A 15,850-nucleotide genomic window follows, 5' to 3' on the forward strand; every position below is an offset into this window, starting at 1 on the left:
GCACTTACCTAGGACTTTGGGGACATATGACGAATGGGACCGTTGGTGAACAGATGGAAAATGAAATTAGGAACATACGAATGGGACAGTTGGTGAACAGATGGAAAATGAAATTAGGAACATACGAATGGGACAGTTGGTGAACAGATGGAAAATGAAATTAGTAACATGCTTGATCATTTGCAGAGTCAGAACTATTGTACATTTTATGAAAATGACAAAAATGTGCCAACAGGCCATGCTACCTCGTACAGAGTTGGCGGTCGGCTTACCTAATTCCCTATGACCAACTAAAACCGCATATCTAGTTCATATGGCAGGGGCTAATATCATTATGAAGTTATGAGACATAACTAGTTATTGCCAAAAAGTGGTAATGAGAACAAAGAATTGTAATAAATGCAAACAGACAGATGGTGTTCTCTTCCCTTTAACCATTCATGCCAGGGGGGCGGAGAGAGGAATGCTAAACTGTCCTATCCAAGTAGCAGAGATAATTAGAGGGTGCTCCCCCTAGATTAAGTTAGTGATGCCACTTGTCCTATATAAGGGGGGACTGTACTAGGACTCAGGACAGACACACACAAACTGGGAGACAGGAGAAGGAGGACAGAGAGGCGGCTGCTGAACTTGAGAGTACAGCAACCAGACCCCTTTGCCTAGCTGTCCAGAGTGTTCCAAGATCCAGCTGGCTTTCCTGAATCCTAAACCAAGGCTTGCTTTGTAAGTAGCATATACCCCAGCCCTAAATTGCATAAGCTCTTCATTTTTGTAGCATTGCATCCAATATTTCTCCCATTAAAACCAAATTGAAAACAGTGTAATCCAGTCTCCTTCCCATACAAGAATCTATTATTAGCCTGTGTATGTTAGCAGATCTTCTTTAAAAAACCTCTCAGTTGTCTGTGTAAATCCGTAGTATTTTTCTTAAGTAAATCAATTAATTTCCCCATTGAAATTCACGGTTCAAGAATGTTGAAGTTCGAAATCAACCATCTTGTCCCTGGTGTTGTATTTAATTATTATAATCATTAAAGTGTTGCCTCAAAAGAATTGGTCTCCTTGTAACTGAAAACCAAATTTGTCAGTGTATTGTGTGCATTACCAAATGAATTCCTATTTGCATCTGTCCTATTAAACACCAAACCGTTGTTCCATTGTGAGCAATCCCTTTTGCCTAGAAGTCTACCTGTTATTTGCCTCTGTCCTTGTCAATGAACACCTATTTTCCTATTTTAAGCTAAATCCCTTCCCTGCGCTTCCTGTCATTGTAAGCCCCAGTGTATCCAAATGTCCATTTGCCACTGTATTTTTCCTTGTGTATTTGTTTTCTCCCGAAACTGATTTTCCCATTTCATTTCTACTTTGCCATGGTGTGCTGATTAGTATTCTCTTAACTTTCCCTCTCTCCTAAAGTGTAAGCAATACGAAGCTCCTTTCATTCTGTCCCCTAGCAGTTGTGAGTAATGCTCAAAATCCCATTCTTCCATTTTGCTCCAAAAACGGGGTTTCACTTTCTTTGCTGGCTTCCTGTCTTGTGGTGGTGAGCTTCACCCCAAATCTCTCTCTCTTCCTACTCCTTGCCACTGCCTTCCATTCAAAGGAATCAAGTTTAGCTAATGTTTGGGGGTGAGTGTTGCAGGGGGAGTGTTTAACTGTTGGTACTATCATTTTGAGATAAATTATTCTTTTTCTGTTCTGCCATTAAAAAAAGGAAGTAACTGAGATAGTATATCTTAACAGGGTTGTTTAGTAGAGATTATTGCATTGTGTGTTGCCACAACATTGGTGGCTGTGAAATTGTTTGATTTTCCTTCTTCATTAAATAATAAAATTAATAAATATCTTATTGATACACACCGGCCTAGTTCCTAGACCATTGTGACACGCTGTGTTTGTGGAGGTTGGGTGCGAGAGGTATTGGAGGCCTACTCAAAAGAACCTGTAGTATATTAAATAAAACAGTGTTTTATAGTGCACCACATCCATTGTAGGGGTAGGAGTTCCATAGCTGGTGTGTGCCGTGTCATAAACCGTTACATAAACTCCCAGGCAAGCAGGGTGGGTTGCTAGTTCATGGACACTAAACTCATGGAAAGCCTAACTCCTTCCCAATCCCAAAAGGAACGCAAGTCCAGACAAGTAGCAAGTTCAACTGAGGTTTATTACAGCCAACAAACCACAGGGATCAAAGGCAATTCCAGGCACAGCTCAAAGAACTCTGGTTGCAGGCCAATTTTGATAGCATGTTGCTTCACGAGTGCATCACACCCTGGGCCCTTTTCCAAAAACCTATCTTCACTCCGGATTAGATGCCAAGTGGTAGTCCCCCTCTATCAGCCCCTATAGAGGTTATCAGATAGGCTCTCGCCATGTCACGTCTGGACCATCGCCGAAAACTGTTACTAAATGTTACAGTATGTGTACTCAATGGTTTGTCGGTGGCCCAGCTACCCACCCCTAGGGCACTAAATTGTGAATGGTTGAGCCGTGAGCCCCCAGGCCTGGGACAAAATCAATTCCCAGCTCGGACTGCACCTGTTCACAGTGCTGTGTGCAACTATGCGTCTGCGATGTAACCGTGTGCAGACCATTATTGCTGTACGAGTGCTCCTTTCCCATTGCATGACTAAAGCTCACATGTAACAATTTTGTTGCGATTGTCGTCTGGTCCGTGACACAGCTGCGCTTCTCAGCCGCCAAGTCTTGGCTTGCTTTCAGTTCAGCTGGGTCAGAGACCATGTTCATGAGTCTTGGAGTTCTGAATTATTCTGATTTTAAGGAGAATTATGCTTCTCTACTGTCAACGTTACTTTAGTTCAGAGTAAGGAATGTCACCTTGCAACAGTGCAACCTTGGAAGTGGCCTCGTTCCTCGCTGCAGAACCTCTGCTTGCACGCCACTCTGCGGCTTCTGGTTTTCTTAGACGATTATGGCTTGCTTTAATTTCCTAAGGGGGTGAGGCGGGCGGGGGGGGTGTGTGTGTGTGTGTTTTTTCCCATATAATTATGGCTCTGTTAGGTCCTGTAGGTGCTCCTGCCATTCCATGGGGTTATTTGCATGTAAACGTGATCTTCTGGGTTCTGGCGTTTCTGCAATAGGCTAGTGGCAAAATAAGAAACGTGCAGACAGTATGTATATGTCACTGTCCTCTATCTCATAGAACTGTACGCATGTGTTCTTCGTCTATTTGGGGGGGGGGTGTCCCGACTGTGCGGATGGCACATCTGCTTCATGTCTGATGCTGCTAGGTCGTGTAGTCTCTAGCGACTTGGGGCATGGCTTGTCATTGCTTTAGTCAATTCTGTCTATATAGCTGTCTTTAGTTTAGTTTTGCGCCTCTTCATCCACCCTGGGTAGTGCTCTGGGATAGTAAGGACAGCTGAGAGGATACTTGTCATGGTAATTGTCCATTGTGGGTGCAGTAGGGGTTGGTGTTAGCTTGTGCGATTGGCGGCCATATGGTCTTTGGTTCTTCTTTCGATTGTGGTGTCTCTCGGGACAGGGGGAATATTTTGACCTCCCCTCTTAAAAGTAGGTATAATGCGGGAAGGGCTTACCTGTCTCAGAAGTGAAAAGCCGAACAAACGTATAGGGCTGCGCATGTCGGCAAATGTAACAATGAAAACCTGAGCTTGCCGGCCACCGAGCAGCCGTGAACAGGAACAACAATGAGGCAGTACGCTATGAGCTTAACAGCTCCAGGCGGTCGCAGGAACCCGTTAGTCGGGTTTGCATGTAGTCTGTGTGAATGATAGTAGAGCGCCTCAGTGAAAAAACTCACCAAGGGCTTGGCTAACGAACATGCCTCCCCCGGACAGGGAGTGAGGCCCATCACTGTGGATGGCAGCGCTATTCACAATCAGCACACATTAAAGTCTACATAAACGAAAATGAAACAAAATAACTGCGCATCAGTAAACAATAACTAGCTACAAAGTGCACAACTGAAAGGAAGTGACTTTGCTTGTGGTGTCAGCAGCAAAGAAAGAGGTATGGTGCTGGGTCCCTGTCCATTGGCTGTTGGCAGGGCAGGAGCTGTCCTCCATCTTAGTTTGGGGTTACCCTCTTTAAGTTTTGTTAAAACACAAAATGTGTCTTTTAAAACGAAACTTGTTTTAAGTTGAAGTTTTGTTTTTTCTCTTTGCTGCTGTGGTGTCAAGTAGTCAAGATTGACGGCATAATAGAAGCCTCCTGTCTCGAAATAGAAACTACTCATCAGTACTTAACTATTTTGTTTTTCGGGGCTTGTGTGCATTTTTGCAAACTGTAAAACCCAAAATGCTCTTGGAATTCAATACAGCCTACAAAGCTCATTCTAAGTAGTCGGCAAACGGCCTTGCACCTGGAGGCGCCGCCCTATTTTGAGTTATCTGAAGTGTTCGCCTGGAATGAACGTAAAAATAGCACTGGTGTACCACGTACACAGAGAGGGGTGTAAATTGCTCAGAGAATGGTCCATCTAACATCATCCCTAATCGCCATAAAAGAGAAATGACCTGATAATATGTTACCTCACACTTACTGTGGGTGGCACGTGTTGTCATCCCTGCCCCGTCCAGTGGTGCAAGTCGCCCCGGGCACACACTCGCGACACCTGACTGCGGGAGCGTGGCCAATTTGCTGCACCTGTCGCGTCTAATGAGATCCTAATGGGATCAGGCCCCGCTGCAACAACAGGTCATTAGAGGGAAAGTGATAAGAGGACGGCACGGGGAGAGACGCCACTTCCTTCAATCCACAAAGTCCAGCGCCACTGGGGGCGTGTCGCCGCAACTTCCGGGGTGTGGGTTGGAAGGCGCCTTGTGGGTGCAGGGGTGGAGTGCCCTGGTTTCTCCGTGCCAGGGACGTGAAATAATTAGGCCGTGGAGGAAATACAATGCACTGTCACCTCCTAGATACAATACAATGGTGGCAAGCAAAGAAAAAATTGAATTTGTAACTTTAAAAAGTGGAGTATATTTAGCCATGTAAACATGTGCACAGTTCTGTCTCCTGCGGGTGACTTGGGTATACCTATTTTACAAATTATATGATATGGCATTTATAACGCTCCTATACACAAGTGTTTCAAAGACTATAGCGGCATTTTTGTTATAAACCGCGTCAGACGTGTTTTAAATGTCGCAACATTAAAAACATGCAATTTAGAACAATGTCAAACAATTACTCAAACGTTGCATAAAAGCAGCACTTTCTTATGTTTGGTAATTCAGAGCTTGACTTGAGTAAACTCCCGCCTATGGAGTTGATTTATATGTTGCGACATTAAACGGAAGCGTGCACCCACCAAAGATACACGAATGTATGCATGGCGCCTGTGTGGAGGCCATGGTATCTGGGATATGTAAAGGAGGCCGTGGTATCTGGGATATGTAAAGGAAACCAAAAATGTATATATTAGTGTTCATTTGGGACAATACGTTTGTTATTCGGCCCAGTGACATAAGCGGTGTAATACATTATACAGCAACCGACACAATATCGCATTGTCTGCATACGTGGTTTTGTTCCTTAGAATGCATACCTGGTCGTTACGTTTGGTTAGTGCAAGTAGCTTATCGGGTCATCAGGAAGGTTCTTGGGCGTATGTATCCACTGCCGAAAAGCCCATGCGCCTCACCTGGATCCAGTGGAAACCATTCGATAACTGGCGAACGGGAATTCTCAGAAGGGGGCAATGCTTTTAGGCGTACCACTTATTTAGGAATCGACCTTCCCACGATGCATTATCAGATTATTCAGTGTTTACAAAGCAATCCCGGTTTCCAGTCACATGTTGGCGTACATTCAAGCTAGACTGCATACTGCTCGCATCACTTCGGCAAAGTGTGCCATAAAGGTTGCCCCGGCAGTCATAAGAAATACAGGCAAACTTTATTACGCGTACAGTATTCATTTTTTTTTATTACGAGGGTGACGTTTAGGCTGTTCGTGCACTTACTGCAGAGATCTCTGAAACGTGCAGATCCCGGCGGACCAGCGTCTAGCCCTTCCCCTACTCTTTCTAAGGGCAACAAAAGGGTCGCACATTTCATACGACCTATTATCAGCGCCTTGAATCGCTGCAGCGTGTAAAGTGGTAAGGAAAAGCACGGCCGTTATGTGGTAAGAAGAATGGACGTCTGACGGGCGTGCAACAGGTGCGCGGGACCCCGGGGATCTGGGCTGGGGACGACATCGTGCCGTAACACACGCAGGACCCTGGCGCCCTTGGACAGTTTTAAAAGCGGAAAAGGATCCTAGGAAACCTATGATTTTACATTAACGCATTTGTTTGTTAAACTTAATACTAAATAAAGGGTTTCGTTTTTTTAAAAAATTAAAAATTAAGATGTGTGCACTTTGCCTGTACACATGCAAGATTCGATGGGGCATGTCATATTAAATGCTTTAAATGCTCCTTATGGCCGTGGCACTGGTGAGGAGTGTCAGGTGGCCGCGGGAAAGCATTCAGTGGGCAGCGGTATGGTCCGTCACGGTTCTGAAAGGGAAAACTGCACTATGAGGGCGAAATGCCCAGTGTCTTTTACACGTTTACAAAATAAAACTATGCACGCGGAATGTGTAGTTTGATAGGTACAGACAGCCCATGCAAGGTGGCATGCATGTTACATTGCCGTATCACATTAATTATTTGCCAGGCTATTGTTGTGCTAACGCACATGACCCTGTGCTCATTGTTGTTGTGTAAACCAACACAGCCCACTCCAATTTAAAAGTCGGTGTCAAAAATATTAAAGTGAGTGCGAAACACTCGGTCCCTGTTGTGCTGCAGTGGTTAATTTTTTGCAGCTTTAAGGGAGGGCGAGAAAACAACTGCTCTGTGCGCGGTCAAAGCAATTCAGATGTAATCCGCCTTTCTCCCCCTCTCCTGGAGCTCTTTTCATATTCTAATCACAGTTTTCCCTTCCCCTAAAAAAAAAAAAAAGCCTGCTACTTTATCAGGCAGCGTGCAGACCCCCGGCTCTGCGCCGCCGAGACCCGTCCTGCACATAAAAAACACACGTGCACGTCGTGGAAGGAGTCCTTGCTCCTGAAATTCAAATATATATTTATACAAACGCGCCTAGGCCTTCACTTACCCATTCTACCGCCCCCACCCCCAAACAAACCCACTCAATCGCAGCCTTCCACCATACACATGCTCTCACTTTCACACACAGGTACCCAGGCTCACTCACTTCATCTTTCCAAGACACACACACACGCGCATGCTACCTCCACATATTGAACGACCCACGTTCTCTCTCCCTGTTACGCGCTCATGTAGTACCTTCAGTTTGATCAAGCAAATCGCCTCCCAAAGTTTGTGCGAACAGATGATCAAAAACAAAGTGTACAATGCGCCGACAACTTATGCCAGCTGTAAAACTGTGCCCGCAAAACGTTGACACCTCGCAGCGGGACGGCGGTCAATATGGCTTTATTTTAAACACACTTCCATTGCAGGCGACACAGACACAACACACTTGTCGCCTCTCCAACCAGTTTCCAATCTGCATTCAGGTCAGACACAAAACCTGCATTTTCTTCCAAGCTGCCCCTGAAATCCACCCTCGGACTGGAAAAGCGCCCCCCAATAAACACACCATCACTGTCAAATTGATTTGAGACTCTAAGCCAATTTCGCTCTAAGGCCGTAATGAGGGACGGGCGAGGAGGGCCCCTGGAACTTGAAATAAGAAAAAAAAACCACCCTCTTTTGGTGCTAGAAAGGGAAGGCGAAGTGCTGGGGTGGCGTAGATCTAAGCCCCCCTTTCTGCAGGGAAAGCTTTTCTTATTCAAAGCAGCCCCACAATGGCCTTCACATGGAGCCTCCTCTGCCACATCCCCATCTGACTAAGCCATTCATTGGGCTGCCCGGCCTATCAGCGACACTTCTCCCACCGTGCTCCTATAAAATCCGCTTTCTTCCCAGGAATCATCCGCAAACATTCGGACGGGTCCAGCTGGATTGCTACCTTACCCAAGTTTGACCCCCTGGTCGCCCTTGTTTTTGTGTTGCCCCCCTTTTCTTGGTGGATTCGAGGGATCTTCAACCTCGGGATCTTGTGTTTTTTTTTGGGTTGCTGCCCTGGTCCATGGGAAGAGTATGCATTGTGGATTACTGGAGGAGCCAGACATGGATTCCACAGGTTAGTCCAGGGCTGTGGCACGTAGAAGCAGGAGGCACCTGTCACCTGTGGGGGTGGGGGCTGGGGGTGGTGTAGATATGCATCCTGAACAAAGGATGTGGTGCATGGGACTATTGGGGGCGCTGGCTGGCATTTCCCCACAAAATGTGTGGGTTGCGTACATCATATACATGTATACAAGTGTTTAGAAGTTGTAGGATGTCCCATAAAAGAACAGATTTCTATGATGCGGTTACAAATAAAAAAAACGTGGGGATGCGTAGTTTCTTCTCACGGGACGTGTCACAATAGAAAAATAAAATATACCACTTCCTTTTTTTACAGATCTGGTTTATCCCCCCCCCCCCCCAAAAAAACCACCTGCTGGAGAAAAAAAGTCAAGAAAGTTGGCAGCGAGCTTGTGGGGCATCAATTCAGAGAGTGGCGTTTTAATTGGGGAACGAGGAAAGGGTTAAGGGGATTATGAATTCAGTTCATCTCGTGGATGCATTCTTGATGGTGGGGGCTTCACACCAGCACCGGGAGAGCCCTGGCTGGATTAGGCAGTAAACCTTGGGCTTCTTGGCAGCCATCTGGGGAATGGCAGCGTTGAGATTTTCGAGAGGCAATGCCGCTCGCAAGCGAAGGCGATCCCGCTCGGAAGCGGAGGCGGTGCAGCGACTGGAACCTGTCAGGAGAAAGTTGTGAAGACTCGTGCGTGCGGGACCGCCTCTCGACAATCCCAGCGCTGCCCTGCCGCATCTGTCAAGCAAACCCGAAATTAAAAGTTCGTTCCTCCATGTTAAGGGGCTATAGATTGATTTTTTTTTCGCCCAAGTATGGCACATTAAAGGGCAGGCGGGTGCGATTTAGTAGAGGCACTCACAGGCCATTATTGTGTGCTTTTGATGAAGGTCTTCGTTTGACCTGGAGGTCCTTGGTAGGAATTCTAGCTGGACAGTTGCAAATGGTTTCTAGTGCATTCAATGTAATCGTACCCGCGTTTGGAAATTGGGCTAGATGAGCCATCTGGTGAAAAAACAACGAAAAAAAGTTACGAGCCCTCCACAAACAGTTTTTTTGTGAGGGAGGAGGAGTGGTGCGTTACCACCAAAAAGGTTGGACCTGGAAGCTCATGTGGCAGCATGTCTGTACTTAGAAGAAACCCTCGAGGGTTGTCCAGATGTAGTAGTGTGTTTCTATTTCATTGGTGGTCATGGGAATTCCGGTGTAGGGGCTGGTGGGGGGAGACTACAACTGACAGTTTCTCCCCGGGCTGAGTCTGGCCAACGGGGCAATGCCCCAGGCAGTGCTGGCACATCTGGCCGGGAAGGCCACTTTTGTGGGACAATGTCTGCCAATTCAATGACCGTGAACGGTGCGCAGTTTTGTGCCACATTACTGACCCACAGTCCTATAAAATGCACCATTTGCTACAAATTTGCCCAAAAACGTGACCAAAGTTACTACTCAAATAGTTTGCAGCAAAACGTGCTGAAAGTCCAATTGGTCCACGTTTATAGGGATGGCAGGCCTTTTTCTTGAATGCATTTTTGTTTACATAAAATCTGGTTCTAGGCGCTCCTGGGTAGGTCACAGGCTCATACTGGTATAGGAGAACAGGCCAATGGCCAACTGCCAGTCCATGATTCTAGGACGTGTCATTTTTTTGACTGAATGGACACGTTTTTTGTCCACAGTGGGTAATTTTCATAAGTTACTGCATTAGTTGTAACCAACAATATTAAGCAAATGTTTTCTAGTCCATTATTTTACGAAAAACACCACCTTGCATAGTAGTGTACTAAGTATGTCCTCGATAGTATTTAATTGTAATGTTTAGTTGTGGGGCACTTTTTCCTTGGTGCATGGATAGATGGTATACCCTGGGAGGACACATACCACAGAACTGTTTTTTTTGGACTATGTTCGTTCTCAGTAGTGTAGCACCCATACCTTTTTGTTTTTCTAGCCTGACCCTTTGTCCTCTCCAGCACATTAGGTTGGTAATACAGCATGGGTGTCCAGGTTCAGCCCGTGGTTCTTTGATGTCTCTTCAAGGGGAGAGCTGGTATAAAGACAACGGGTATTCCGGAAACCCAAGAGTCAGTAGGAACCTAATTTATGCCACACCGTAGTCGGAGCTGCATGTGCACTGGCATGGACGCTGGCCCGGCCATGCTTATAAACACGTTTTCTGAAAGCTGGCCCCATTTTCCACACGAGGGCGCCTTGTTTGGGTGAACACCGCGTGTACGTACCCTGCCGCTCCCCGGCGTCAGAGACAGCAAAACACAAGCGCCTACGTGCTTTTCAGTGACGCAGTTGACGCACGTGCGTTTTCTGCGCAGCGTTGGTTTACCGTTAGGCCCCACGCGCCCTTCCGATGACGCAGGCGTCTGTGAGGTGAGAGCTTTTGCGAGGCGCCCTGCCGCCCTCGGTAAAGCTCGAACTTTCTACAGGATATGTACAGGTTCTGACTGGCTTCCTTCGTGCCCCCCAGTACCACGTTTTTAATTTAGAAAAAGGGACATGTTGCTGCCTCTGTGTCAGTCGAGTTTACGGGTTTCCCCTGGCGAGGGGGGGTGGTTGGGTTCCTACAGACATCGACCCTGTTTCTTGTTCAGTGAAGGCCCTTGGAGGGTGTTACATTTGCACTTGAGTTTGTTTACTGGTGTTTTCTGCGAAGTGCAGTAGAGCACACCCGAAGGCTGTTCTTAGAGGGCAATGGGAGTTTGGGCCAGGGCACACTGGGTGATTGTACTGTGCAGGGCTATATTTAATCAAAGTCGGTGGCGATCTCAGCCTGGAAAAGGCCCTACCTATATCCAATGATCTGTCCTATTTTGGCAGCTTTTACGCTCGGAATTCCGCGCGCTGCTGCTGTGTCTTATGTCGGGGGCGGGGGCTATTTATCTTGCATTGGATGCGGCTGAGCGTGCAGTGTTATTTCCTCACTGGTTGCCTGGGAGCTGCCCGCGGCATTTTGTGTACACGGCTCCGTGTCCTCCTATAGCTAAAGAGTGTGCATGATTCCTGGCCGAGTTATCCCCCTAGTGCTGACTGACAGCGGTCGGACTCGGATTAGACCCCCCGGGACGGCATGTGTGCTCTATGCCTCCAGGGCTGGGGTCTGTAACAGGTGCGCGGGTCTGACGGCCTGGGGGGGCGGGGGGGGGATTAGCATCAGACGGGGGCAGAGCTTTGATGACGTGTAGCCCTTTCTTTGCACCGGGGATCCGTTTAAAAGGGCCACTTTCAGTAGCTGCATTCAGAGTGGTTCTGCTTGAGCAGCAACACGTGGAAAACGCTGAATGCCCTGACAGATCCATCTGACGGCAAATGTAGAAAGGGGAGCTCAGCAACCTCTTTACTGGCTCCTCTTCGCCCCTTTACCTATATAGACACTATTGTCTGTCACCCAAAACCTGCACCTTTATCTGCATCAATGCAGTTCTAACAACATCTCGGCCTGTCATAACTGTTTTTCGTGTGTGAGACTATGCAATATGGTTGAAGCCTTGCCATGGCATTGCAGCACACATATCGTAAGAATGTGCAAATTGAACGTGTAGAATGTCCAGTATGTATCTATCTAGGCTTCCTTGCTGCCAGTGGAGTTAGGCAAATATGTCTTTTTTTCTCTAGCTATACCCACCCCCGGTGTGTCTCTCGTGTATAGTTACATTCTCTGGTATTGCATATTTAGATATAGCTTTAACTATGAAATTCAGCGCTCTACACCAGTACCACGTCGGACACCCTACCCCTCAACCATTTTCTTCGAGAAACTTTATTTGGTGTTATTATAAAAGGGCTTTGTGCACGTTTCACTTTTGTTCGTTTTTTCAAAACTAATTATAAACCAGTAAGTAAGGTGACTTCCATGACACCAATCCCTCATGCCCATATATATATATATTACAAAGAACTTCAAACTATATGCCAACACTTGATCATGACTTCTGCTGCCCTCCCTCATGGTTCTTGATATATTAAATACATATAACACATGCATCTATCTCTTTATCCCGCGTCTGCGTAGGTGTACACATATGCTCTTTAAGTTAGTCCATCTACCTGCCTTTTCCTTTGCATTGAACTGTCGGTCTCCGGCCCGAAATGCGGCTCCCACACGATCAGAGGTTCTCCAGCTATCTACTTCCCCATACGCATCTGTTTTCCAATGAACCGTGTTTGAAATGAAGTATGCTATGACCGCCGTCATGTATTATTGGTCAATGTTTTCAAGCCGTGAAGTTAAAAAAAATCGGATATACACTCGGATATACCATGCCGTGAGGAAACGAGCTACTTGAATTCGGTGTTCACTACTGTCTCCAACTTAATCGGTCACCATTTTCTACACTGTAAGCCTTTTTGCTGTACTTATAGGGTAGCGCTGTTCTTGGACGAATTATGCTTATAACCCACAACTGCTTTTTAAAAAGTATTTTTTTAAGTTGCAAGTATTGCACTGCTGTGATGTTGCCCATCCCGGTTCCCTGCGAGTCAATACAAACGTTGACCTGTACATGCTTAAACAAACTGGGACCGTACGGGAGCAAATGCATCTTTGTGAAAGACAGAGCTCAATATTATGCGTACTCTATTAAAAAAATATATAGAAAACGGGATGATGCCTTTTAAAATTATATACATGTTAGAACGACGAACTATTTTAAATACTCCTAAACATTTCATAGAGTACTGTGGAAATGGTCCAGTAATTGCCCAGCCGAGCCCCAATCTTTTAAAAGCGTTACATGAAGTTAAGTTTACATAAGAACATAGACTAATCCCGCCCTTTCCATCTGTGTACTTCTTTGGACCGATGGGTTAAAGGGTCAAAGTAGAAAACTAGTTTACAGAAGAACCGAGGATCAGTATTTCAAAGCTGTAACTGGGCGGACAATGTTATCCTATGGCGGATGCGAAAAGAACATTGTGGGCCATAAAAGATGAGATATGCCTGTTACTAAAAACTCATTCTATACCTTCACGCAGCAAAGAAGGGTCCATTTAGAGCGCTTCACCAGTCAAGAGAGATTAACTCGGCGATTCGTCTAATGACTTGTTTTTCCCTATAAGGTCACATTACACGATCGAGAGGATTTATCTTAAGCATCCCCTCCTTTAAGTATCTCTTTCCCGTTTGAGATAAGGGGTCCAACCTCACGTGGGTGTATCCCACATAGCGATCACTTTAAATAATTTATTAAAGCCACCTTTGCATTTACAATTTGTCCACGAGGATTTCGAAACTCAGTTTTTTTCCTAAAAGGCGAGAGGAAGATGAGCGCTTTACTCGTCAAACCAGAGTTAGATTCACGTGTTGTGTTGTGCAGCACACACACACAACCACAACAGTGGTTTGCCTGGTACAGCGGCGTATCACGAGTTGCATGCAATTACTCTGCTGCTTGGTTTGTTTATTTAAACGAACCCTCGCGACACCCCCACCCGCAACCCCAGGGTATGCGGACAGCCATTTCGGGAGATGCACTTCTTCGCCCCCACACTGATGACCGAGGCGTTTCCCAACACGTTCGTGTTGTCTCTCCCTGAATGGAAAGTTTTGTCCTGGGGCCTGTCAAATGGCATAACATGGCGAAAGTTTGCATGAGGCTGTAACTAGGGTATTAGATTCCCAAGGCAACAGCCTCCCTAGCAACGACGGCGCCATGGCGACAGACGTCGAGGAAACGAAGAAGCAGTTATAGGGGCAAATATTATGAGAGCGCGGTGCTGTGCAGCCTGCGGGAAACAAGGCATAGACACAAACGATGGACATCAGCGGAAAACGTATGACACGCGACGTAAATACATCGGCCATAATGGGGGATAGTGCATCAGGTACTAATAACTGCACTCATATACAATATTTTGCAAGTACCTCATCCAGCAATGTTTCTACCTTTTCAATTTTAATGCGATAAACAAAGTTACAAGTGCCAGACTGCACACTGCTCGTGCATGATATGAGGCACCCTAAGAGATCCGCATTTTGTTATTCAGAGGTTACATTTTTTTTTTTTAGTAAATCCTCACAACAGTTTATTTTATGCACTCATTGAATAAAGTTGGGACTGCATTTGCGCCTGTCTGTCTTACATCGCTGTGAACTCGCACGCTCTGGGCGGGTCACGGTGCCACCCTCATTATTCACCCACCAAGCCCCTTTGCCGCCAATACAATTCAATGGGCTCTCAGCTGCCCAAAACAAAATCGTCTACTTTCACCTGCCCTGGTGCCCTATACGTTTGAGAGGTATGATCTTATGTGTAGGTGACGTGCATTTCTCAAGCATGCTTCACAACAAGACTAAACTTACCTGTATGCGTATACTTTTTTTTAAAGCAGTACAACTTAAGCTATTGCCGAACTACTTACCTTTATTATGTTACTTCATATTCTCATATCTCCCAACCTTTTGTGTCACCAAGGCGGGTGAAAACACCTGATTTTCTTTTTGGTGGGTGAGAGCCCATAGAAGTGAATAGGCATATAAGCGACTTGGCAGGTGATTCAGCTGCATGCAAGGCGGGTGCGTTGAGAGCTATGTATTCTGGCTACTAGCTGTCAAGACCACATTGGTGTCTTCCTCGGGCAACCTTATAGGAGTTCTCTGACTTTGGACAGCAACATGCCCTTTTTAAAAGACCATAATCCCATCAAATGGTGCTCTCAAGTTGTCACATGTGGGGTCCAAGTATCTCATCCATGGAGTACCAGGATGTAAAGATTAAAACATGATTGAATGGTGCATCCAAGCCTATTGAGGGAGAACTTAAGCATCAGATATATATCAGTGAAACTTTATTTTAGAAAAAGTTAAGGTTACTACCATTCACAATTAAAGTCTACAAATGTGGGAAGTACCACTGTTAAAGCTACTATAAATGTGAGTATAAACTACATTTATGTTGTTGAATATTTTTCGATCCTTTTATACTTTTGATGTTAACTGCCTTCTATTTGAAGTTAGTGTTGAAGCACTGTTCTGGTGTCAGTCAAACTTTCATTTGAATTGCAAAACAGTATATTTGTTTAAGAATATTTCATTTACACCCACTGTTTATTTGAAACATGATTTTTTTTTCACTGATTTCGATTTTTTTTCACTGATTTCAATTTGTATGAGGTTATGGTGTTGGCTTATATTAGAGGAGGGAAATGCATGGCAGGGTGCAAATGGGTTGTAGTAAAGGGTGACGATTGTTAAGGGTATTGCTATGGAGTGTTGATTTAGTGGGTATGGATTATGATTACTTGGTGCAAGTGGCATGCAGGTTGTGGATGGGTGGCATAGGGTGCACACGCTGGTGTAGACGTTGGTGTAGGCTGATGGTGCGTATGTGTAGATGGTATTGCATATGATGATGTAAACCGATGGTGGCTATATGTATGTCTAAGAATCAATCTAATGCCAAAATGATTGGCTTTGCCTACACTTGTTATGAGTTTTCAGTTGTATATTCATAAATTACATTACACTTTATGAAACAAGATACGAAGCTACAGCAATGTGTTATAGAAAATTCCAATGCCTCTTAGATGAGTTTTCAGTATTGTGTTCATTTGTTTATATAGCATGTTACGCTTTACAAAATGAATTACAAAGTTATGATTTCTTTATGAATGAACAAGTAAAATGTCTAAATTGTTGGCTTTGTAAGTGTTTGTTGGTCCAGTTGTCAGTGGTTTGTTCTTTTAGCGGATTACTCTTTCCA

At 45.4% G+C, this 15,850-nt stretch overlaps 1 protein-coding gene and 1 long non-coding RNA gene across 7 annotated transcripts in view; one reads left to right on the plus strand and one right to left on the minus strand.

The window, feature by feature from the left end:
* Window positions 1-4,729, minus strand: part of LOC138513418 (uncharacterized) — a 76,463-nt gene extending 71,734 nt beyond the window's left edge. The window contains exon 1 of the long non-coding RNA XR_011281756.1: window positions 4,526-4,729. This is a non-coding gene — a long non-coding RNA (uncharacterized lncRNA). The remainder of the gene's footprint in view (window positions 1-4,525) is intronic.
* A 3,112-nt stretch (window positions 4,730-7,841) lies between these two features.
* The window catches only part of RFX4 (regulatory factor X4), a 429,787-nt gene continuing 421,778 nt past the window's right edge, over window positions 7,842-15,850 (plus strand). For 2 of the 6 annotated variants that reach the window (XM_069628255.1, XM_069628256.1), the window contains exon 1: window positions 7,844-8,138. In XM_069628255.1, coding sequence (XP_069484356.1) covers window positions 8,096-8,138 — 43 coding nt within the window. In that variant the 5' untranslated portion in view covers window positions 7,844-8,095. Of the gene's footprint in view, window positions 8,139-10,446; window positions 10,524-14,843; window positions 15,022-15,850 lie in introns of those variants that run through there. The other 4 variants (XM_069628258.1, XM_069628257.1, XM_069628259.1 and 1 more) reach the window with 4 other exon arrangements.

The sequence above is a fragment of the Ambystoma mexicanum genome, chromosome 12 (genome assembly GCF_040938575.1).
Source record: "Ambystoma mexicanum isolate Mex_15411 chromosome 12, UKY_AmexF1_1, whole genome shotgun sequence".
Lineage (NCBI taxonomy): Eukaryota > Metazoa > Chordata > Amphibia > Caudata > Ambystomatidae > Ambystoma > Ambystoma mexicanum.